Consider the following 23,509-nt stretch of genomic DNA (forward strand, 5'->3'; position numbering starts at 1 on the left):
ACATTGGAGTGGTGAAGAGTAAGTGAGCCTTCTACAGGGCTGTATTCTTTTTTAAAATTTTATTATTTTTTATAGTTGTAGCATGCCTTTATTTTATTTGTTTATTTTTATGCAGCACTAAGGATCAAATTTGGTGCCTCATAGTGCTAGGCAAGCACTCTCCCACTGAACTGCAGACCTGATCCTGGGGCCATGTTCTTGATGGGTACTATGATACATGTCTTCTGTAATATACTTCTGGATTGTGGAAATAATAATTTGTTTTTTGAATTTTGTGTTTGTCATGTCTGCATTGTAATTAATGAAAGTAGCACTATTCCATTAAAGTTGGTGGGTTGGAGGTTGTCTGAAGTTTTTGCCCCATAGTTTGCTGATTCAAAAAGTTTAAGGGCACGTCTTAAATAAGGCTTTAGGCATTCTGAACTCCAACATGCTAGTGTCTCTGTGCCTTGGTTGTTGGAGGAAATTGCCAATAGCTTGGATTTAAAAGTTTTGTTTTTCCAAATTAAAAATTTACAAAGCCAACACCACATGAATCTTGTAAAAAATTTGAAAGTGCAGATAAACAGTACCTTTTTACCACTTAGTGAGAATCACTATTAATTTGTTAGTGTATGTTCTTCCTGCATATTTATATAGAGTACAACATTTCTATTGGAAATATCTAATCCCTATTAACCTGGGAAGCCAGAAGGGAATAATCTATGCCTAATTATTATTCCAGAATGTTATTGAAAAAATGGTATTCTAATTTCTTAGGTCAGCATGGTTGTCTTTATTTTCCTGTCTTATCAAAGTAGCACAATTAGAATGACACCAGAAGATTAATGAAGAGCAAACTCAAAAAAGGTTAAACATTTAATAGACTGAATATTATCCTGAAATTGAATCTTAAGGGTCCATTTCATGAGGAAATATTTTGAACTAATGGTAAATTGGGCAGTGGTGGATTAATTTGAGGCCACCTGGGCCTAGACAGTTTATGACTTTTTTGGAAAGCTGGGTTTTAAGTGGAAAAGTTCAGATTGTAATATTGGAGTTGGTTTCTAGATTGGTAGGAATGGAGATTCAAAGAAATCTCTTTAGATATCTTTTATGAGTTATTCTCATTCATTCTCTCTCTCTCTCTCTCTCTCTCTCTCTCTCTCTCTCTCTCTCTCTCTCAATTTTTTTGGCACTGGGAATTGAATCCAGGGCCTTGAGCATGCTAAAGATCTGAGCTGTATACCCGCAGCTGCCTCAACTTCTAATTATTATTATTATTATTATCTTTGCACTAATGGGGGTTTGAGCCCAAAGGTACTTTACCACTGAACTACAAGCCCAACTCTGAATTATTTTATTTGGAGACAAGGTCTTACCATGTTGCTGAGGCTGGCCTCAAACTTGTAATCCTTCTGCCTTTGTCTTCCATGTTGTTGGCATACTAGCGTGTGCCACCTCATCTGGCTCAACCTCTTTTAAAATATTTTAAGTAAAGAAATATTTTTAAATGGGTAATATATTTTGTGGTTATATATGTGATAATTTTCTTTTTCTCACATTATTTGTGGCCTATCATATACACTGTTATTTACCTTTGCTTGTTTTTGTATTACTGTTGGACTTCAGAGACCCTTCTATGAGTGATTGCCTTCAAGTCCATTATTTCTTTGTAGAGGCCAGCAGTTTGGTAGCTTTCATTAATTTTGTAATTTTATCCAGTATCGTATAAGTCAGGGGCAGAGTAGTAGCACTTTGGGCTTTGGAGAACCTTGTGTTTAAGTCCTCATTTTATCAGATATTAGCTTTAAGACTTTGGGCATGTTCCTTAACCTGACTGAATTTCAGTTTACTCATTTGTAAGATGATGTTTCCTGAGGTTTGGGAATCATAGTGGGAATCATAGTTTCTGTCTGAAAATTTGCAAGCTGCCCTTGCCTGAATCTCTTGTGTTTTCTCAGAGGCTTGATTATAAGTTGGGAATGATAGTTGTCCCCCCCCGCCCACTTTTTTGGGGGGCAAGTGATAGTTTTCTTTCTGATATTGAGTATGTGGCTACAAAGGGTTGCATAGTATATGAGTGTATTCTTCTGGCATTTAATCAATAGGTCAGCAAAATGGGGCTGCAGTTATGGCTCAGTGATAGACTGCTTGCCTAGCATGCGTGAGGCACTAGGTTCCAACCTCAGCAACACATAAAAATAAATAAGTAAAATAGAGATATTGTGTCCATCCACAACTAAAAAATAAAAATAGTTCAGCAAAGTAAAATTTTGTTAGCAAAGGAGCATACCTTCACTGTGGAAAACCCAGGTCAGGTAGCCTATAGCACAGAGTCTCATATGCTCTTACTTTTGCTTGAGAGCTTTGCTATTTTGTTTTGTTGTAGTATGGGGCTTTATAGAAAAATAAGAACAACGTGTTATTCAGGTAGCATTTCCTTCAGACCCATCATTTGTTTTGCTTTTCAGTGCTCTTTGCATAGTTTGTACAACTGAGCTACTGCTGCCACCTCCACTATAGTGCTGAAGAAAGGGGCTATGTGTGAATGTTACACATTTAATGTCTCCACCCTCCCCCAGTGTAGTCATACGTCCCATAGGAGATTTAGAATATTATTGCTGTAAGTATATATGTGACTGTATGATCAATGTAATTCTGCAACCTGTACAATCAGAAAAATGAGAAATTATACCCTATTTGATTCAAATGTATATGTCAAGATCATTGTACCATCATGTGTAACTAATAAAAAAAAATGAAAAAAAAATGACTAATGAAAAAAAAGAATTTCAGCTGCCTTTGGCAAGATGATGTGCCTTGCTTGTACTATAGTGAATTTGTTCTTCAGCTTGTTATCATAAGACTTTTTTTTTAATTGGTTGTTCAAAACATTACAAAGCTCTTGACATATCATATTTCATACATTTGATTCAAGTGGGTTATGAACTCCCATTTTTACCCCGTATACAGATTGCAGAATCACATTGGTTACACTTCCACGTTTTTACATAGTGCCATATATCATAAGACTTTTAAGTTTGTATTTTCAGAGCCAATACCATTATGAAGCTTAGGAAAAGCTTTTGGCCTGATTTTTCTCTGGCTAACATAAACATTAATTTAATCTAAAACGAGAGAGGTGTGGAATCTGTGTTAGTAGGTAAATGTTTTATCTGTGATAATCCGATTGTTTCATTGCCCCATAATTATATTAACCTGGCAGAGAAAGTCAACTTTTTTTTTTTTTTTCCTCATGGATACAGGGATTTCTTTTCTTTCTTTCTTATTTTTTTAAAATATTTATTCTTTTAGATGTAGGTGGACACAATACCTTTATTTAATTTTCGTATGGTGCTGGGGATTGAACTCAGTGCCTCACACATGCTAGGCGAGCGCTTTTCCTCTGAGCCACAACCCTAGCCCCAAGGATACAGGGATTTCTTATCTAAGATGGACATCATGTGGTTTTTTGCTACTGTTGTGAGTTGACCTTCTTTAATTAATTGGTACTAGAGATTGAACCCAGGGATGCTTTACCACTGAGATACATCCTCAGTCCTTTTTAATTTTTTTATTTTGAGACAGGATCTTTCTAAGTTGCTGAAGCTGGCCTTGAACTTGTAATTTTCCTGCCTCAGCCTCCTTAGTTGCTGGGATAGGTGTGTGCCACCATGTGTAGCTCATTTCTTAGTTCTTTACTTTTATAAAGTAATTTGTAGTACAAACCTTTCACTCTAGAAGCTCTGTGAAAGAATGTTTCTGTGAACTGAGATTTGGCAATGTGATGACAGAGGTTCAAAGAGCTTCTTTCTACAAGAGGCAACTCCAGATTGACTCTCTTTTTTTCTAGGCCATAAGCAATAGGTTGGTGAGATTACTATCAAAAGTCAGAACCAGGACCTGATAATGATAATATGAAATATGCTGCGAGGAGCAATCTTAACAGTCAAGGACTGGGGCTCCTTGCCTGGACCACTACTAGACCTTAGGGCTGAAGTCTTTTTTCTCTTTGTGGTTGGCAGTGAGTGGAAGTTTCTCAAAGCACACTGGTCCTACCTACAGACCCTTAACACCCCATATGACCTCGGTCACCAAACCACTTAAGGGCTTTATTTTTATCCTGTCTGTTTCTTCAAGATGTGAGGTTGGTTTCTTTAACAGAGCAAAGTTCTCTAGGGGAAGAAACAGAGTGCCAGGGTGCAGTCAAGGCTGGTTAAACACTAAAACCACACTCTTTTTCTTTTTGGGCTTGAGACGTGACATAAGCCATGCTGCAAACACCAGCTTCCACACTGTGAAGAGGCCTTCTCAGCTGCTCTGTTTATTTTTTGTGTTTATGTTATATTTTTAAATAATTAAAATGTGGAGGACAAAAAAATTATACCTTTTCATTGCATGTTAGCCAGAAATCTAATTCTAAGAATGGACACTTTCTTAAAATCCATCATTTCCCAATTTAAGCTTTTTCATCTTCCCCAGAGGTGTTGATGAGAACTCTCACAACTCACCAGGTCTCAGGAAGCCAGATTACCAACATATCCTGTTCGCGTGCGTGTGTGTATTCTGTGTTACCCACAGGCCACTTTCCACCCCATGTGAACTTTAGTTACCATCCGGAAAGTCAGGACCCAGATACCAGTCAGAATTTCCAGACTTTGGTTTGGTTGAGATATTTTAGAAAATGTTAACAGCATTAATTATAAAGAGACTTTTTTAGTGGCATGCTTGGCAAATAGAAATTAATATATTTTGAATAGAGGAGAGGAAGGCATTGTGAGCGCTTTTTCCAGTAATGTGTTCAAAATGAACATTCAGAAGAAGAAAACATGAAGCAGTTGAGATGCAGAGGAATAGAGAGAGAAGGAGGAGGGTGATCAGAGATTGATTAGAAGTTAAACTCACATCATCTCAATTCTTAGGTCTTAAGGCTAAGTTCTAAAGGTCTTATTTCATTCTTTAAAATTATAACCTCTAATAGGGGACTAGGGCTCCAGCTCAGTGGCAGAGCACTTGCCTAGCACATTTGAGGCACTGGATTTGATCCTTAGCACCACATAAAAATAAACAAAACAAAGGCAGTCTGCTTATCTACAACTACAAAAAAAATGTAACATATATATCATTGGAGTTATTTATAACACTTTCCATCACATTTTGTTTTAATCAGCATTTTTATTTATTTATTTATTTTGAGACAGGGTCTTGCAAAGACAGCCTTTTGAGACAGCCTGTTGCCCAGGCTGGTTTCAAACTCTTGGCCTCAAGCAATCCTCCTGCCTCAGCCTCCTGAGTAGATGATACTACAGTGTGCACACCATTGTGCCTGTGCCTGGCTGAATTCAGCATTTTTAAATTGATATAAATAGTATGTATTGAATCAGGTAATGCTCTAGAACAGAGGTGGGCAAAATGCTACCACTGGCCTATGAACTAAGAATAGTTTTTACATTCTTATATAAGGCGTTGTTTTAAGACATAAGGAATTGTGGCAGAAACCCCATGAAACTTAAACTATTTACTCTCTGAACTTTGGCAAAAAAATTTTGCCCATCACTCCTTTAGAAGCTGAGAGGGGTAAATGCTGAGGTTCTTCCTTTAGGAAGGTAATTGCTAATGAGGGTGTTAGGGACTTTTTGGGCTGACAGTTCATTTTGCAGACTAGCTATTGCAGGATGTTTAGCATTCCTGGCCCCGCCCACTAGATGCCAGTAAGGCCCACACACATTTCCAAACACTCCCTGAGAGGAGAGGCACTATTCTGATTGAGAACAACTGATTTAAAAGCTTGATATCAAGAATACCTTGTCAAACTACTTATTTCATAGGAGAACAGACTTGGGTTAGGTTTTCATGGCGTAAATCAGCAGTATTGCAAGAGAATAGGAAGAGTATTTGGTAGGGTACAATAAAAATGTTTTAAGGAAACCATTTATTGAGTGTGTTGCCTGTTTCACCATTTTAAAAATTGTTGACATTGGTTTATTATTTATTAAAGTTTGTTTTGATGTTGCTGAATTTTCAAAACTACGTTTGTCTCTGTGTCTCTTTGGCCTTAATGTCCAGATGATTTTGAGGTCTGTGGGAATCTGTATGATGTACTTGAGAGACATACTCAAAGCCAATGTAAAGATGTAGTTTTGGCATCTCATGAATAACCTGATATCCAGACTTAAGCCAGAACTCTGGTGTTAGAGAATTTTCCAGCCTGAGAGAGAGGACTGAGAAAAGTCCTCCTTTGGCTCCTTACCAACTTAGACAAGAGAGCAATCAGCTGCTGAGTTCCAGCCAACTGGAATGTATGTAAGGGTTTTCTATAAATCATCCCTTAGGATCTAGCTCCTCTCTGTGAAGAGCCTTCCAAATAAGAATGAATCCTGTACGTTGGACCTGTTCAGTCTGCAGCTGCGATAGGAAGGAATAGAGTAGTGAGGTGTGTTACTCTGGGAGCCACTCACTTTATTTAGTAACATATTGCCTGTTGTGTGGGATAAGAGACTGCACCAACTTTTTTGTTTTCCCTGTGTTGCCTTTCTCACTGATTTCCTGTATTGGTTTTTGTTTCTTGGGGAGATATATTCTTAGTTCTGTCATTCTGTAATCCCTTTCTGCTCTTAAAGTTCAGAATTTCATCTTTCTGCCCTTTTTTCACCATCTCAAATGTGATGTGTTTGGACTAAGATAGAGAATATGAAATAGTTATTTTCTTGGCTTATGGTGTTACTCTGGTCTGCAGACAGGTTTTTTGGCTCAAAGGGGATGCTCTGAGTTTTTTTTTTTTTAAATCTTTTACTTTACTTATAAATACTTAGTATTGAAGTTACTGCTTAGTTTTATTCTCCTAAGACTTAGTATATAGACTGTAAACCAGAAAAAATTAAAAATATTTTCTATAATCTCTCTTTTTGATGCTGGAGTCCCTATAAATTGTATTAACCACACTTTCATTTGTAAGAGCTTCAGTGACTTTTTGAGTTGTCTTCCATTCACTGATGCAGAAATTTGTTGAGCATCTATTATTGGAATCATTAAATAATATCTCTTCCACACTGTTTTTTCCATGTCTTTTGTGCTTAGAGCCATCAGAGAGCTATGTGACTAAGTAACATGTTGGTAACCCGTAGTATTACTTTTACTGATTTGTACATTTGTGTACAATCAGCTTATATTAAGGAAAATTATATTAAGGAGACCTAGATAATTGTTGCTGTTTCTGCCACATGGTGTCATCTTTGTGGAATCCCCTGGGAGAAATTTCTGCTTTCAGTATTAGAAATAGTTGTATGGGTTTTTTGTATTTTCTTTCATGCACATTTATGAATTTGTTATTTAGAATAATTCTCTCTTTATTTTAATTATTCTGGAGATTATAGCCAGATTGGTAACTTCCTCTAATAAGTGTAAAGAATTTACTGGCATGCGTTTTATGTCTTGACTTTACTGCCAGTGACTTCTTTTATCTTTTTCTTTTCATCTTTCTTGTTCTTTTATTTTCTCCTAGTACGGCTGATTAAATCCAGGGCCTTGTGTATGCTAGTGCTGTACCACTGAGGATTATCCACAGCCCAGTTTTATTTTTATTTTGGGGCAGGGTCTCAAGTTGCTGAGGCTGGCCTTGAATTTGCAATCCTCCTGCCTTAGCCTTCTGAGGCTGGGATTAGAATTATATACCACCACACCCAGCTCTTTTCTTGTTTTTAATGTTTTCTCTTGTGGTACAGTACATACCTTTGTATGTTATCTTAAATAACTTGGCTTTAGAGTTTAATATGGACATTTTCCTCTTTTCACTTGCTTACTCATTTGTAAAAGCTCTTCTCAGATTAGCTATTAGTCCCTGAAATTATCATTTTTTCCCTGCCCCCATTCAGATTATTCCATTAAATATTTAGTGAGTACCTTTATGTGTTGTTATTCTAGGCACTGCAAGGTAAATGATGTTGGTCCATCCCTCAGAGGTGTGGTGTAGTAACAAAATGGATGGATAAATACTTGCTTATATTAAAGTATTACAGGTATGGTAATGTAAATATGTACACTGTTATAGAGGTGTAGTACAGAGGAGAAAAAGATTAACTGAGAAACACAAGGGTGGACATGGAAAGCCTTGATTTTGAAGGGTGGAAGAAATTCTTTAGGTAGACATGAACAGTAAGAAACAACGTAGATAAAAACATGATGTGGTTAGAAACTGCAAGGAATGGTTACTTCTGAGATTCCTAGCCAAGAGTCTATCATTAGACTATCTTGGATCATGCTACAGACATTCACATTGGTGCTGTCTAATCAGTCATTTGAAACTGAGGATTTGTCACAGAGTAGATTGATTTGGGCTTTTGATTCACCCAAGCTTAGAAGTGAGTCCTTCAAATAGTTCTTTTCTGCTTTATTTTATGCATTAGCTAAGGTTGACTCACCCTAAAGTCATGCCTTCCATCATTCTGGAAAGCTTTCTGTGCCAAACCTAGCTTGGCTTAGGAATAAGTAAGTTATGCTTTGTATTGTAACCATTGGCAATAAGTCCTATTCTTGCCCTTTACACTCACAGTAGGGCTGCAACTACTGAAGCACAAGAGAAAGAGGCATTGGGATAAAAACCCTTGATGAATTTGCATTTTTCTGGAATGTTTCTTTCTTAGTAAAGATGTTAACATCTTGTACTATCTTATGAAATTTTGAGCAGACTTGTCACAAATCTCAGAGATGCTAGGTCCTAAATTGTAAAGCAAACTATGTTGAGGCAGTTGACATTCTCTTTGAGGAATTTCTTTGGCAGGTTTTCCTTTAGACTTCTGCACAGATCTGTACAACAGTATGACTTTTAAAATACTTACAAGTGACATATGTCAGACTGAATAAGGAACGGGGGATGTAGCTCAGTGGCAGAGTATTTGCCTAGTATGTACAAGGCCCAGGATTCAATCCCTGGTACCTAAAACAACAACAGCAACAACAACAAAGATGAATAAGGCATTAATAGATGTCCTTGATAATCCTGAGAGGCTGTCTCTTGCAGAGTAGGAGCCAGACCTTTTGTTGCATACCTAAATTTCTTGTTTTTTCCATGAATAAATTTCTTTATCTCTTTTCTCTGTAAAATGAGAATAGATTTGGTATTCGTTATTTAGTGCCAGTGTGGCTTTCTTTACCTAAGTGGAGCCACAGACTTAGCACAGTCATCTTTTTTTATGCCACTTTAGAGTTAGAATATTTGTAGGGGTTAGAACAAAGGATATTGGCCATTAGAATAAAGGTATTTGGTTTTTTTTTTTTTTGGTATTTTTGTGGAATAGCAGAAAAGGCTGTAGTAATTTTTAAATTATAGTATAATATATGTAGAGAAGAGCACTCATATCAAGGTGACGCAGTTTGGCAAATTGTTATAAACTGAGTTTACTTCTTGTTTTTTACTTATACTACTTTCATTCTTCTCTTTTAACTCTAAACTCAAATTTTCCAGTAGTTAATAGTAAAAGTGATAGGAATAGAACATTATAAATAAATTAGCAAGAAGTTAGTGCTCACAGTTTCCTTGCTTCCTGTTATACCTGTTAAGATCGAGTTTCAATGTTGAGAGAGGATAAAGAAAATGAAGGGAGAACTTGGAAGATAATGGATTGGATCAAAGGTAAAAGATTCAAAGGTATTTGCTATGTGTTTTGGATGATAAGAAATAGACTAACCAAAAAACTGGCTGGAAGCAGGCCTTGACTCTAGTCACAGTGAAACTGAGTCTCACACCAATAGTGCTGTGGTTTTTGGCCTTAAACCGTCTGTCTGTTGGGTGGGGGGGGAGTGACATCATGGCCTGCCTGCTCCTGGACACGCTTGCTTCTGGTTAAATGTGGAATTCCAGAAGTTCTGCATTGCTATGTTTATAGCCTTGTCTTTGGTGTCAAGGCAGATGCCAGGGTGTACCAGGCCATGTTGTCCTTGAATAATCCATTTTTATTCTAATGGTTTTCTTTTCTTTGTCCTGTTAGCTGCCAGTGAGGTAGAGTTGCCTCTGTTGATAAAGAGCAGATACAGAAGTTCACATCCAAACCTGAATAGCCATTTTTAACTTGAAACACTTTTCCTAGGAGTTGATGCGCCAGAATCCTTCCCTTATTTGGTGCCTTGCTTAAATCTGAAGCTTGCTTAAGGTTGCCAGAGCTCCTTGTATGCTGGTTATTTGATTTTTGGTGCCCATAGCAGAGTAGTTGTGAAATAGTTTTTTGTGGCTACATGTGCCTTAAATTGAAGCTTCATTCTCCTTTGGATTTGTAGATTGGTTCTTGTTCCTCCCTTTCCTGAGAGATTCAGGGGTTTTCCTGTATTGTGGTAGGTGAGTGGGCAGAGGTTGCATTTTCAGATATTTTTTCTGAGCTGTGTAAAATTCCCTGATGATAGTGTGTAAATACACATATTCTTAGACTCTTGAAAACTCATTAATCAGGCAGATTTTGGATTTATCCAGGAAAATGTCAGTGCTTTTATTCATTTTATTGTTGCTCTTATTTTATTGCTGTGGAAAATAGGCTTTTAATCACTTATATTTTTTCTTGCTGGCATTATCTGAGGGTACAGTTAAGTGCTTCCACTGGTGTACATGATATTATTTGGACTAGAAATATCTATCTACTTCCCCTAATCTGCAAAACTTCTCAGTTGGTTTGGCTTGGTAATCTCAGTGAATGATATGTGGAACCATTGATGGGTTTGTGTTTGAGATTTCTTTAGCTTTGGTCTTTGTATAAAACATCCCTGCTGTCTGTCTTGTTTCTGTGGGAGATTTTAAAAAGATCTCAGACACTGGAGCCTGGGTTGAACTTGGGCAGTCACCTAACCTCTGTGTTCTTTTTCTCATCTATAATATGGAAATAATAGTAGTACTTATCTCATAGGGTGGTGGTAAGGTTAAATAAGTTATTAAACATAAAGTGCCTAGAGTATTGCCCTGTACATAGAAGAGTAGCATGAGGTGCTGTTAACTTCTAAAGTACAGAACCAGCTCTATAAATTCATCCTGTTCTTAGGTAAGTTGCTGTCCCTAAGTTTCTAAGAAGTGCTATCCAGTAGTTAAAATCAGATGTCAGGACACATTGCCTTCGGTGTGGTTTATGTAGCTAGGCAGAATAGTAGAGCTCCGGATAGGTAGATTCTTCCAGTCCTTTGCTTCCATAGACTGGACCCTGTTTTAGCTTTAGAGTGTCTCTTTTGTTCCTGATATATGGCAAGCCAGAAATTATATGAATACTCTTATCTTTGGAATGAAATCTCACGCATCCACCTCTCCATTCATTCCCGTATCATCTACTGATAACTCTTCTGTCCTGGGAGATAGAAATGAATTGTTCATTTTAACTGAGTTTTAACTCAGTGGGAGGGTGCTTGCCTAGCATGTGTGAGGCCCTGAGTTCGATTCTCAGTACCTCATATAAATAAGTAAAATAGTGGGCTGGGGATATAGCTCAGTTGTTAAGAGTGCTTGCCTCAAATGCACAAGGCCCTGGATTCAATCCCCAATCCCCAGCACCACACCCACATCCACACACACACACACACACACACACACACACACACATACAAAGAAGAACCATTGGACTGGGGCTCAATGGTAGAGCACTTGCTTAGCACATGTGAGGTCCTGGGTTTGATTCTCAGCACTGCACATAAATAAATAAATAAAATAAAATAAAGGTTCATCAACAACTAAAAAAAAAAGAAAAAACTTAAAAAAAAAAAAAAAAGAACCCTTGGGCCAGAGGGTAAATTCAGAGGCCCCAAGGTGGGAGTGTACTCATTCAAAGAATGGCAGGAAGCAACAGTAGAGTAAGATTACATAGACCTTTTACATAGAACTTGTCAGGACTTTGACTTTTATCCTGATGTTAGTATTGTCTTTTCTTCCCCAGTCACTTGGGCAGATAGAGAACTGTTACTATTCAGGATCAGAATCCTTAAATTCTGATGGGACTCTTTCCCTTTGAATACCTTTGCTAGGTTTTGTCAAATTATCCTCCAAAAAGAGATGGATTTAAAGAAATTCTCATAGATAGTGGTGAGTGTGCAGTTTCCCTGCGACATAAATAATTTTTCCCTGTGAATTTTTGTGATTTTTCTTTCTTTTTTTGGTGTGTGTGTGTGTGTAATATGTGGGCAACCTGTTTCATCACACAATTTTTCTTTCTTTTGTGTAATATTATGTGGGTAAACTATTTCATCACTGTTAGATCTATATTTTAGTAAGTTTTTCAGCAGTCACTTATTAAGTGTGTGGTAACAATACCATAGAAGGCTATTTTAAAAATATTATTGAAAGGAAATAAGAATTTCTAAATTATCTCTAAAATTGAAGTCAGTATTTCATTTAGTGTGAGTCTTTTTTGAAAGACTCCTACATGGTTTTGGACTACTGCTGGTGATTACTTGGAACTAGAATCACTGGAATGTAGGGATAGGGATTTTTTTTTAATACCTTTATTTTACTTATTTTTACGTAGTGCTGAAGATCGGACTCAGTGCCTCACGCGTGCTAGGGAAGTGCTCTACCACTGAGCCACAACCCCAGACCAGGGATAGAGATCTTGATTGAATGTACAATGATCATCTTTTTCATCCGACTTTCTTCTCTTCTCTGATTCCATTGCCATCGGGTGACTACAATAACAGCCTCTTACCTGGTCCCCTGGCTTCTAGCACCCAGCATCAAAAAACAACCCTAAATTTTTTTCAGTTACCAGAATAACCTTTAAAAATTGAGCTTTGTGGGGCTGGGGTTGTGGCTCAGAGGAAAAGTGCTCGCCTAGCATGCGTGAGGATTTGATCTTCAGCACCACATAAAACTTAAATAAAGGTAATGTGTCCACCTATAACTAAAGAATAAATGTTTTTAAAAAATTGAGCTTTGTGATGGATACAGTGGCATATACCTGTAGTGCCAGCAACTTGGGAGGCTGAGGCAGGAGAATTGCAAGTTGAAGGCTAATCTCAGCAACTTAAGTAGGCCCTAAGCAACTTAGTGAGACCCTGTCTTAAAATAAATGAATAAATAAATAAGAGCCAGGAATTTGCTCAATGGTAAAGTACCTCTAGGTTCAGTCCCCTACTTTCCAAAAAATGAAGTTTTGCTTATGCCACTTACCTGTTCAAGACTCTTCAATAACTTTAAAAAGACCAGTCTCTTTTTAACAAGGACTTCTACAGCTTGGCCCTAACTAACAGTTCAGTCTCCCTCCTGCCAAAGCAATAATCTAGCAATGCCAGTCTACAGTACATTGCTCTTGGAACCATCACACATACTGTTTCCTTTGCTTATGATACATCAAAGCATGACTCCTTACCCACTTCAAAAGCAGCTGATTAATTCCTTAATTTTCATCAGCCAGTTTGATTTAATTGACATTTATAGGGCTTAAGTTTATGTATGTACTCTTGGAGAACCATTTTCTGTTTGCTCACCTGATCACAAAGCAGGAGATTCAGCCATTTTCTCTTCTCTTTGTTCAGTGCAGACACAGGGTGTCCCAGCTCCCCTACTATTTGGGTGGATGGGCATGAGAGTTCCCAGGGGCTGAGAAAGATGAATCAGAAAGAAGAGTCATTCAGAAAGTAAGCCAGTCAGAGCAACAGTGTTGCCCTTTGGTTGAACTTTCTCTTTTTCTGCATAAGTTTAGATGCTAAACTGGTGGCACTTTTGAACTGGTTGCTGCAGATTGTCATACCACAGTACAGAGACTCATAAATTTTAATCTGCCACTTTCCCTGATTAGGGATGTTTTAGGAAGTGTCCAGGAGGCCTCTGGCCTAAGTGAAATCTTTGTTGGGCTTGGGTGTGTTTCTTTTCCACTGTCACCTAAACCTCTAGTGGCTTCTAAGGTAGGTATCCAGAGAGCCCCATTTATAGTTGTCTGTAGCCTTTAGAGTATTTGAGTTCAAAAGATTTGAGAGCAGCAGTCATTTGGTGTCATTTGTGCTGTCGTAGAGTACGATAATGCTTTCACAAAAGCTGGCAAGAAGAGTTGTATTTAGTTAGAATCATACATTTGTGGGTTTTTAGCATTGGAAGGAATACTGTAAATTTGAGGTTCTCCTGAGGTGGTGAGAGGTGGGTGGTATCACAATATCCTGGGGGTTGGAGTTATTTAAAACCACACTCAACTCATCATTACTACCCCTCTTTACCTCTTAACCCCTAAGAATCATTGCTATTTCCAATACATGTGTGTGGTAGCCCTCAAGTGTTGTAGAGGTAGGAAAAAATTTTGAGACACCAGTATTTTAGATATTCTAGCCCAGATATCAACAGACTCTTCTGTCAAGGGCCAGATAGTAAATTTAGTAAATTTTTTGGGTTTTGTGGGCCATATACCCTCTGCTGCAGCTATTCAACACTGCCTTTGTAGGGAGAAAGTAGTCATAAACAACGTGTATTTTCTTTCTTTCTTTTCCTCCTTCCCTCCCTTCTTTCTTTCCTTCCATACCAGGGGCATTTAACCACTGAGCCTCATCCTCAGCCCTTTTTATTTTTTATTTTGAGACAGGATCTTGCTAAGTTTCTTAGGGTCTTGCTAAGTTACTGAGGCTGGCTTTGAAATTATGATCATCCTACTTTAGTTTCCTGTGCTGCTGGAATTACAGAAGTGCCACTGTGCCTGACTTTATTTATTTATTTATTTTCAAGTTGCTCAGGTGATACATAGAAATTGAGGGAATCACTCCTGCTGATCTTACTCAGCCTATTCATTTTATAGTTGAAGAAACATGTTAGAAAGTTGATGTGATTTGTAGACAGTTACCTAGCAAATAAATAACATAACCACAATTTGAGTCTGGGTCTTCAACGTTAGGATCAGTGGTTTTTGTTCATACTCTTTTGTTCTGTTTTCATTCCCAATAACATATGAGCAGTAAATACAGATCAATCACATATTCATAACTCCTTTATACCTGGTTCAGATTTCTCTAGTGATATCTAGCCAGGTACTCTAATCTCAACTGTTCCTGTGCATACTGGCTGGGTTTTCTGAAACTGACTACTGATCTGACATTTAGCCCAGTTTCCCTTCTCTAACTAGGAGAGATAATGAAGTAATAGCCAAGTAATTCTTTTTTTTTTTTTTTTTTTAAAGAGAGAGAGAGAGAGAATTTTTTAATATTTATTTTTTAGTTTTCGGCGGACACAACATCTTTGTATGTGGTGCTGAGGATCGAACCCGGGCCGCACGCATGCCAGGCGAGCGCGCTACCACTTGAGCCACATCCCCAGCCCCCAGGTGATTCTTAAAAAGAATTTTTTTCAGTTGTAGTTGGACACAATACCTTTATTTTATTTATTTACTTTTATATGGTGCTGAGGATCAAACCCAGTGCCTTGCACAAGTTAGGTGAGCGCTGTACCGTTGAGCTAAAACCCCAGTGATTTTTTTTCATTTTTTGGGGTACCAGGGCTTGAACTCAGGGGCACTCAACTACTGAGCCACATCTCCAGCCCTATTTTGTATTTTATTTAGAGACAGGATCTCACTGAGTTGCTTAGTAGCCTGCCTGGCTTTTTTTTTTTTTTTTTTGCTGAGGCTGGCTTTGAACTCTCTATCCTCCTGCCTCTGCCCCACCAGCTGCTGGGATTATAGGTATACACCACCGCTCCCGGTGTGCTTTTTTTTTTTTATTTTTTTAATATTAGACTATGTTGGAATAGTAGTACTAAACTGCAATGTAAGGTTGAGAGCCATTTTTTCAAGGGGGTGAATTAGTTAGATTGTTCTATTTTTTATTATTATTATTTATTTTTTGATACCAGGGATTGAACCCAGAGACACTTACCCACTGAGCCACATCCCCAGCCGTTTTATTTAGAGACAAGATTTCCCTTAGTTGCTTAGTGCCTTGCTCAGTTGCTGAGGCTGGCTTTGAACTTGCGATCCTCCTGCCTCACTCTCCCCAGCTACTGGGATTACAAGCGTGCACCACCACACCCAGCAAGAGATTGTTTTAAAAGGTACATTTTTCACTTAAATTCACATGGCTCAGATCCAGCAATCTAAGTGGGGCATCTCTGTATGGAACTTGTGCTTAATTATAATTAATTGAGCTATCTGTCTTTCTGCTCAGAACAATTCAGGGGTGAAGAAAGTAAAGGTGAAGAGTAATCATCATCCTTAGCCTTGGTGTGGCTCCTTGGTCTAAGTAAAGGATGTTCTACCTTAGCCTTGGTGTAGCTCTTTGGTCTAAGTAAAGGATGGGAGGATTGATTTTGATTTATTCTGTCATCTTACCAGGCATTTGAGTCAGGCTACTTGGCATGACTGTACTTTTTTTCTTATCTGTATCCTAGAAAGAAGAATATTTATGAATAACTTTAATTGCTATTAAATGATTATTATGTCACTGATAAACCTCTATATTTTCTGTGCCAGCAGCCCCTTCCTCACTTTATCATTTCCTCACTTCTCTTCTCACCCAGAGATATTTCCTGTCTAAAGAATAGTGATAGCAAGGAAGTACCTCCTAACATCTTCATAGTTGGTAGGCCTTGTCCTAGGTTTGGAACATAAATGGGAGCTGGCAAGTCGGTATGTTATTTATCTTCTTGAACTATAGACTTTTTGGCATGAGTGACCCTGTCTTGTTAGACTAGGGGCCACAGGGATGAGGGTTGCAAGTAGATAGCCAGTATACTCACATCCTGTACCATCCTATGATCTCAGGCTTTAGAAAGGCTGATGAATGGGCTTTGATTGACTATTGTGAAAATCTTTGACATTTTACTAACAGATACTTCTGAAATGTGGTCTCCACCTATGTTGTAACAAATCTAAAAGGACATATTCTTATGCTTTTTAAAACACAGTACATACCTATAATCCCAGCAATTTGGGAGGTTGAGGCAGGAGGATTGCAAGTTCAAAGCTAGCTCAACAACTTGTCAAGGTCCTAAGCAACTCAGTGAGATCCTGTCTCTAAATAAAATCCAAAATGGGCCGGGGATGTGGCTCAGTGGTTGAGTTCCCCTGGGTTCAATCCCCAGCACCAAACAACAACAACAACAACAACAACAAAACAACCCACAACAAAATTGGATTATTTTAAAAAAATATTTGGTATGTATGGATCATATAGATTCCTCTTTTTTTTTTTTTTTTTTAAGCTACCAGGGCTTGAACTTAATCACTGAGCTACATCACCAGCCTGTGTTTTTTTTTTTGTTGTTTTTTTTTTTTTAAAGGGCTGGGGCTCTTGTTCAGTAGTAGCGCACTTGCCTGGTATGTGTGAGGCACTGGGTTCAATTCTCAGCACCACATATAAGTAAATTTAAAAAAATAAAGCTCTATCAACAGCTAAAAAAATATATATATATATTCAAAAAGAAAGGCCGCCTCTCTGTGCTTTGAAACCAGTGAGAATATGGAACACTTCACAAATTTGCATGTCATTCTTGAGCAGAGGCTGATCATTCCAGTTTTAGTATGTGCTGCTGAAGTGAGCACTCTAAAACATTTAAAAAATGAACCTTTGGAATTCATTTTAATACTGAGCACTCATATGGTCCTTAAAATGATTCATTTTTCAGAAATTTTATTTTCTACACAACTTTGTAGAAGCAGGAACAACTATTTAGAGGTTGAAATTGGGCATATTTCAGAATCCCCTTCTGTTGTGTTGTATTGATGCTGCTGAGCAGCTTTTTTTCTCCTTCCTTGCTCTAAGGTTCACAAAATACTTAGATGTAATTTTGGGGGAATTATTTCCAGGGCTTCTATAAAGCATTTACTCCTCAAAATGCTGCAATTTGTATTATTTTGTTTATCCTTTCAGTCTGAGTTAGGTAGTGTCCGTGGTAAAAATTCCATTTTACAGTTGAGGAGCAGTCCAAAATGTTTTATTCATAGCCCAACAGTGAGTGACAGGATGGACTTTATTCCAGAGACCTACCCATCCACAAACTGCCATTAATATCTCTCTGGTTAAACTCTGGAGTCTGCAGTGAACTGGTTTTGTACTTGAGCTAAGGAGCCTGGAGCCCTTAAATGATTCCAGCACACTTATAGGGATATACCCAAGAAGCCTTTGTAGTGAACAGTATTTAAATGTGTAAGGGAGACTTGGAGACAGATAGTCTCACATTTCTTTCTCCATCTGAATGAGACCATCTTATGTTTTAACATAACATAGGTGTATGTTAAAAATTTAAAAAGTTTCAGAAATCGAAGTATCTGTGTGATGTGTTAAAGAGGGAGAAAATTTAGACTAAGGCTTTGCTGACTGGACTTGGTATCATTTTAGAGTACTCCAAAGGTTCTGTGTCAGTGCTGACTTCATGGTGTCAAGGTATGAATATTGTTTAGGGCCCATTTTGATCAATGTGTATCAAATGAATCTCCCTCTGTATAATATGCCTTCCCTCTAGGAGGCATCTTTGTCTTTAGTTTCCTTGTAATTCGAGTGTTAGGATGACAACAGAGAGGAACTATGTTTAGGGTGGTAGATACTTTCAGACTAAAGTAGTTCTTTTTAACAAGGTCAGGAGAAAAATGTGTGTGTGCTTATTAAAAATTCCCTGTAGTTCCCTTCACTCCCACTAGTTGAAAAATGATGCGTTGAAAACTACTTTTTAGGCCTGTAATCCCAGTAACTCTGGAGGCTGAAGCAGGAGGATCATGAATTTGAGGCCAGCCTCAACAATTTAGCAAGACCCTGTCTCAAAATAAAAAACTAAAAGGGCTGGCGGGACTGGGGTTGTGGCTAGTGTTAGAGTGCTCGCCTAGCACACGTGAGGTACTGGGTTTGAACCTCAACACCACATAAAAATGAAATAAAGATATTGTGTCCACCTACAACTAAAAAATAAATATTAAAAAAAATGGGGGGCTGGGAATGTTGCTCGGGGTAAAGTGCCCCTGGATTCAGTCCCTAGTATCAGAAAAAAAGAAAACCCCTTTTTACTGTATACAGTTAAAATATGATATTGGCAAATATGAATTCAGGTTATTTGGTGGGCTTCATCTACTGCCCTAAGCGAAGGATCTTTGGGAAGTGTAGATAGACCCATGATGTTCTCAAAACCTCTTGGGGCCTTTGGTCTTGGTGTTATGCTTGGATAAGGAGGATTAGCGTCATTTTGATTCTGCCAAATTACCTTTTACATGTGAATATCATGAATTTTTAAAGGATTCTTTCTGGTTATGAATTAGTTAACCAGTATTTGATGGACAGCTGTGGGAAGTTTAAATAGAGAAGATATATTTCTATCTTTTTAAAAAATCTTTATTTATTTATTTTTATATGGTGCTAAGGATTGAACCCAATGCCTCAATGCAGCCCCAGCCCCTATTTTTTATCTTTTTATTTGAAATAATTTCAACCCTACAGAAAAGTTGTAAGAATAATATAATACAAAGAACTCTCACATATTCTTCTCTCAGATTTCTCTAGTTGTTCACATTTGACCTCTTGCTTTATTTGTTTATAGAAGGTCAGGCTTGCTCTGTAGCTGTTCCTTACCTTTCCCTTCTGTTAAAGGAAGCAGTGTCCCTGGCTCTCACTCACTTGCTATAAGGACAGTTATCTTCGAAAAAGTGACCTGAGCTTTCTAACTACATAAGTCAATGTTCGATCTAGAATAGCCAATTAATATAATTCACTTAAGGCAAAGATAGAGACTGAAGTTTGTATGCTGAGTTATTTTCTCTTTTCACAATAGTGGGGATTGAACTTGGGACCTTGCGCGTGCTAGGCAAGTGCTGTATCACTGAGTTATGTCCCCAACCCTGAAGTCATTGGTAAAGTGAGAATTTACCCCTTTCCCTACACCAACCTTCCATCTGAAAGAAGGAATAAACTAGAAGTGTTTTTCCTTTGGCGCAGATGATTCAGGGCTACGGGATTATTTCTTACCCTATTAAAATTACCCTCTTGTGATCAAGATTCTAAACCTTCTTGTCTGATTGAAAGATCTTAAGCATATTGCTTCTATGAGACCAGGGAAGGTGATAGTGAGATTGGGTCTTTAGGTCATATCTAGAGTTGAACTGAAAATTTCACCCTTTTCTTTGTTTTGCCCAGATGGAACTGTTGGCTTTAGAAACAGATTTTTCTAGAACCTTGAACAAGATATAAAGGCTCATGGGCCACATGTGGCTGGCAAATTGTTTTTGACTTGCTTAATGTTTAACTTTTTTTTTTCCTAGTAGCCAATATTTATTTATTAGTGCTGTACTGGGAATTAGACCCAGGGGCACTTTATCACTGAGCTAGATCCTCAGCCCTTATTTTATTTTAAGATAGAGTCTAAGTTGCTGAGGCTGGCTTTGAACTTGGTATCCTCCTGCCTTGGCCTCCAAAGTAGCTGGAAATACAGGTATGCACTGCCATGCCTAGCAGTAGCCAATATTTAAAAGCCAGAGGATTTTAGCTGGGTGCGTGGTGACACATGTTGCCTCCAGCAGTTCGGGAGGTTGAGGCAGGAGGATCTCAAGTTCAAAGCCATCCTTGGCTACTTAGTAAGGCCCTAAGTAGCTTAGCAAGACTGTGTCTCAAAATAAAAAGAGGGGGGTACTGGGGATTTGACTCAGTGATTAAGTGCCCCTGGATTCATTCTCTGGAATGTAATATATGTACATATATACATACATATATACATAAATGCCAGAGGATTTTATATAAAAACAGATTCCTGTTTCCAGCTAGAACTGGAGAATAATAGCCCCAGGTCACTACTTTCCTATCAGCCTACTTTATTCCTGGCCTCTGTAGACACTTGGATTTTCAGCTCTAGACCCTAGAACTTAAATTTCAGTTTTGAAAGCTGTTGATGTACAATTTGATGATTATCCTTGGTTATCAAAGACAAGTTCTGCTTTCCTGGATAGGTAGAAAAATATCTCATAGATAAGATCAGGGCTTTCTCCAGAATAATCCAGAACAAAATCTATTCCTCTCAGTCTCATGTTCATCCTTAAGGAAGCCAGAATGGCTTCTGGATCCAAGAGCGTTCCAGGCATCTTCGTTTATTCATTGCTTCATTCCCTGCACACAGGTACCACTGCCAGCAGAGGGTGCTATCCGCTTACTGAGTCTACTTTTGTCTTGGCGCAGCTGAGCGACAGCTGTTGGGCATGTGCCCTGGGTCTGTGTGAGAGTTTGGGCATGTCCTTTTGGTTCCCATCCCCAGTGCCCACCCCTTAGGCCCTGGCCAGGTTATTGTGTCACTGGGGACTCTGTTCAGTAACAGGAAACTGGGAAAAGTTTAATTGTTTTCTCCTCTCTCTTTTTTCCCATGCAGCTGAACAAAAGGTTCATCCTCAGTTTTCTCCATGCCCATGGGAAGCTGTTTACCCGGATTGGGTAAGTGTGCAGGATGTTTATTTTATTTTCCTACATTACAAGTCATTTTGGAATTTAATATTGTTAGCAACTAGACTGTGTTTGTAACTGAGGGCACAGGGTGTGAATTCTTAGAGGCCTCCACCTTCTCTTGCCTTCATTCTCTCCTGCTGTGCTCATGAAGTTTAGGAAATATTACTCTCCGTCTTTCCATCTCTTCTTTCTGTACCTTTACCAAACTCCTCTTTTAAGGACAGTTTTTTTTTTCCCAGCCCCCTTTCTAGTCCTACTAGGGTTCTCTTTCCACTGCCTTCTGGCTCAGTCTCTAGTGAGCTCCTTGAGGCAGTCATGCTTCTTCATCCATGGGTGTAACTGCCAGGGGTCCTTCTTGGGAAAAAACTCTCCACTAATTTTCCTTCAAAGATAGTAGGAACATTTTATTCCTCCATGTCCTTCTGACCCACACCCCTTCCTTCTGTGCTACATTTCCTGTACCATATTGATGATCTCAGTAAATACCAAGACTGTTCTATGGTTTTACCATCCACCATGGATTTACTATAAGTCTCAGGGAAGGTAGTCTGTGCAAAACCCTATTACTTCATATTTTATTTTCCTAAAGTGATCCTAAAGCCTGACTAAATGCCCTCATATCAAAGCAGATGTATGCTAAATATCTCTTTGGTGTAGGTCCTTTCTGGGTACAAAACAGTGAAGAGAGGGAGAGGTAGCTGTGCTCCCAGACAGGATTTTAATATTTTCTGAGCTGGAGGTTTTATTGTAAGGTATCCTTTGAGGTGACTAATTTTAGATTATAAATCCTCCAGTTATTATAAGTATTTCCCTTTCACTTTCTGTCATGAACTTGCAAGTTTATCTGTAATGCTCTAGGTTTCCTTAGTGGAAATAGGAGCTGTGTCAGTTTCTATAAACTTTTGTATTTAACTCTTTGAGAAGCTGAAAGGTTTTGTCCTGCTTGAAGAAACACTGCCCCATGGATGGTGAACTAGAATGTGAGTTTAGCACATATTCATTTGGCATCAGCCTGGGCAGGAGTTATAGTAATGGCCATTGCAAGTTTTAATTTTGAAATGATTAAGTTCTAAATAACTCACTTAGGAAAAATTAACTGGGTGCATCAGTAGTTCCCCCATCTCTAACTCAACGCCAGCCACCAATGTAAGCTCTACTGTGGCAGGAGTTTTTGTTTATCACTGTTGTATCCTGAGTACCTGGCACATATAGTAGGTACTCAGTTAATATTTGTTGTGTGAATGAATGAATCTTTATAAGAAATGGATGGATTATGAAAAACCAGAGAAGGATCTGGTATTCTAACAGGTGACCCAAGCTTATCATTAGTGATTAATATAAAGATGCAGTTATGTGGTAGATAAGACGATATCAGTGTCATCTTATAAAATAACACATCACAGCAAGAAATTTTATTGTGTTACACTTAACAATCGATGGTGTTGTTACTCCTTATCTCTTGGTCTTCTGTATATTTAATCAGATTTTTAATTAGACCTTTATTCCCTCTTTCAGAATTCTTTGTTTGGGATACTAGGGATTGAACTCAAGAGCACTCGACCCACTGAGCCACATCCCCAGCCCTATTTTGTATATTATTTAGAGACAGGGTCTCACTGAGTTGCTTAGCGCCTCGCTTTTGCTGAGGATGGCTTTGAATTTGCGATTCTCCTGCCTTCGCCTCCAGAGCTGCTGGGATTATAGGTGTGCGCCCCTGCGCCCAACTCAAAATTCTTATATTTAAACACAGATATTCTGGAAGAAGTTAGGGACAATAATGATTGGGACAATAAGTTAGGGACATTAATGACAATAATGAAATGCTGGAGAATGAGATTTAGGAAGAAAAATTAATCTTAAAACACTAAGGCAAGTAGCTGGGGATGTAACTCAGTGATAGAGCACTTTCCTAGCATGTTCAAGGCTCTTGGTCCAATCCCCAGTGCTGAGAAACAAAAACAAAACACTAAGGTTAAAAAAAAAAAGATAGAGGCAGTTGTAAGGTACCCTAACTGTGTTTAAAAGTAAAAGACTCATAACCAGTAAGCCTTGATTGTTATGGGATGACAGTAAGAGAAATAGGTCCAGCTGGAGAGATATGGGTTATATGTAAGAACATTTCACAGAGGGAAGATGTTTGAGAATTTCCTTCCCCAGAGACCTTTAAAAAGGAATAGATTATCTCATT

General features: G+C 38.2%; 1 protein-coding gene across 4 annotated transcripts in view; it reads left to right on the forward strand.

Annotated features, from left to right (window-relative positions):
• LOC113182740 (SMG6 nonsense mediated mRNA decay factor) overlaps positions 1-23,509 on the forward strand; it is a 232,851-nt gene that overhangs the window by 36,162 nt on the left and 173,180 nt on the right. For all 4 annotated transcript variants that reach the window (XM_026388766.2, XM_026388765.2, XM_026388764.2 and 1 more), the window contains one exon: positions 21,248-21,309. In XM_026388766.2, the coding sequence (XP_026244551.2) occupies positions 21,248-21,309 (62 nt within the window). The remainder of the gene's footprint in view (positions 1-21,247; positions 21,310-23,509) is intronic.

The sequence above is a fragment of the Urocitellus parryii genome, unplaced genomic scaffold (genome assembly GCF_045843805.1).
Source record: "Urocitellus parryii isolate mUroPar1 unplaced genomic scaffold, mUroPar1.hap1 Scaffold_248, whole genome shotgun sequence".
In the NCBI taxonomy this organism is placed as follows: domain Eukaryota; kingdom Metazoa; phylum Chordata; class Mammalia; order Rodentia; family Sciuridae; genus Urocitellus; species Urocitellus parryii.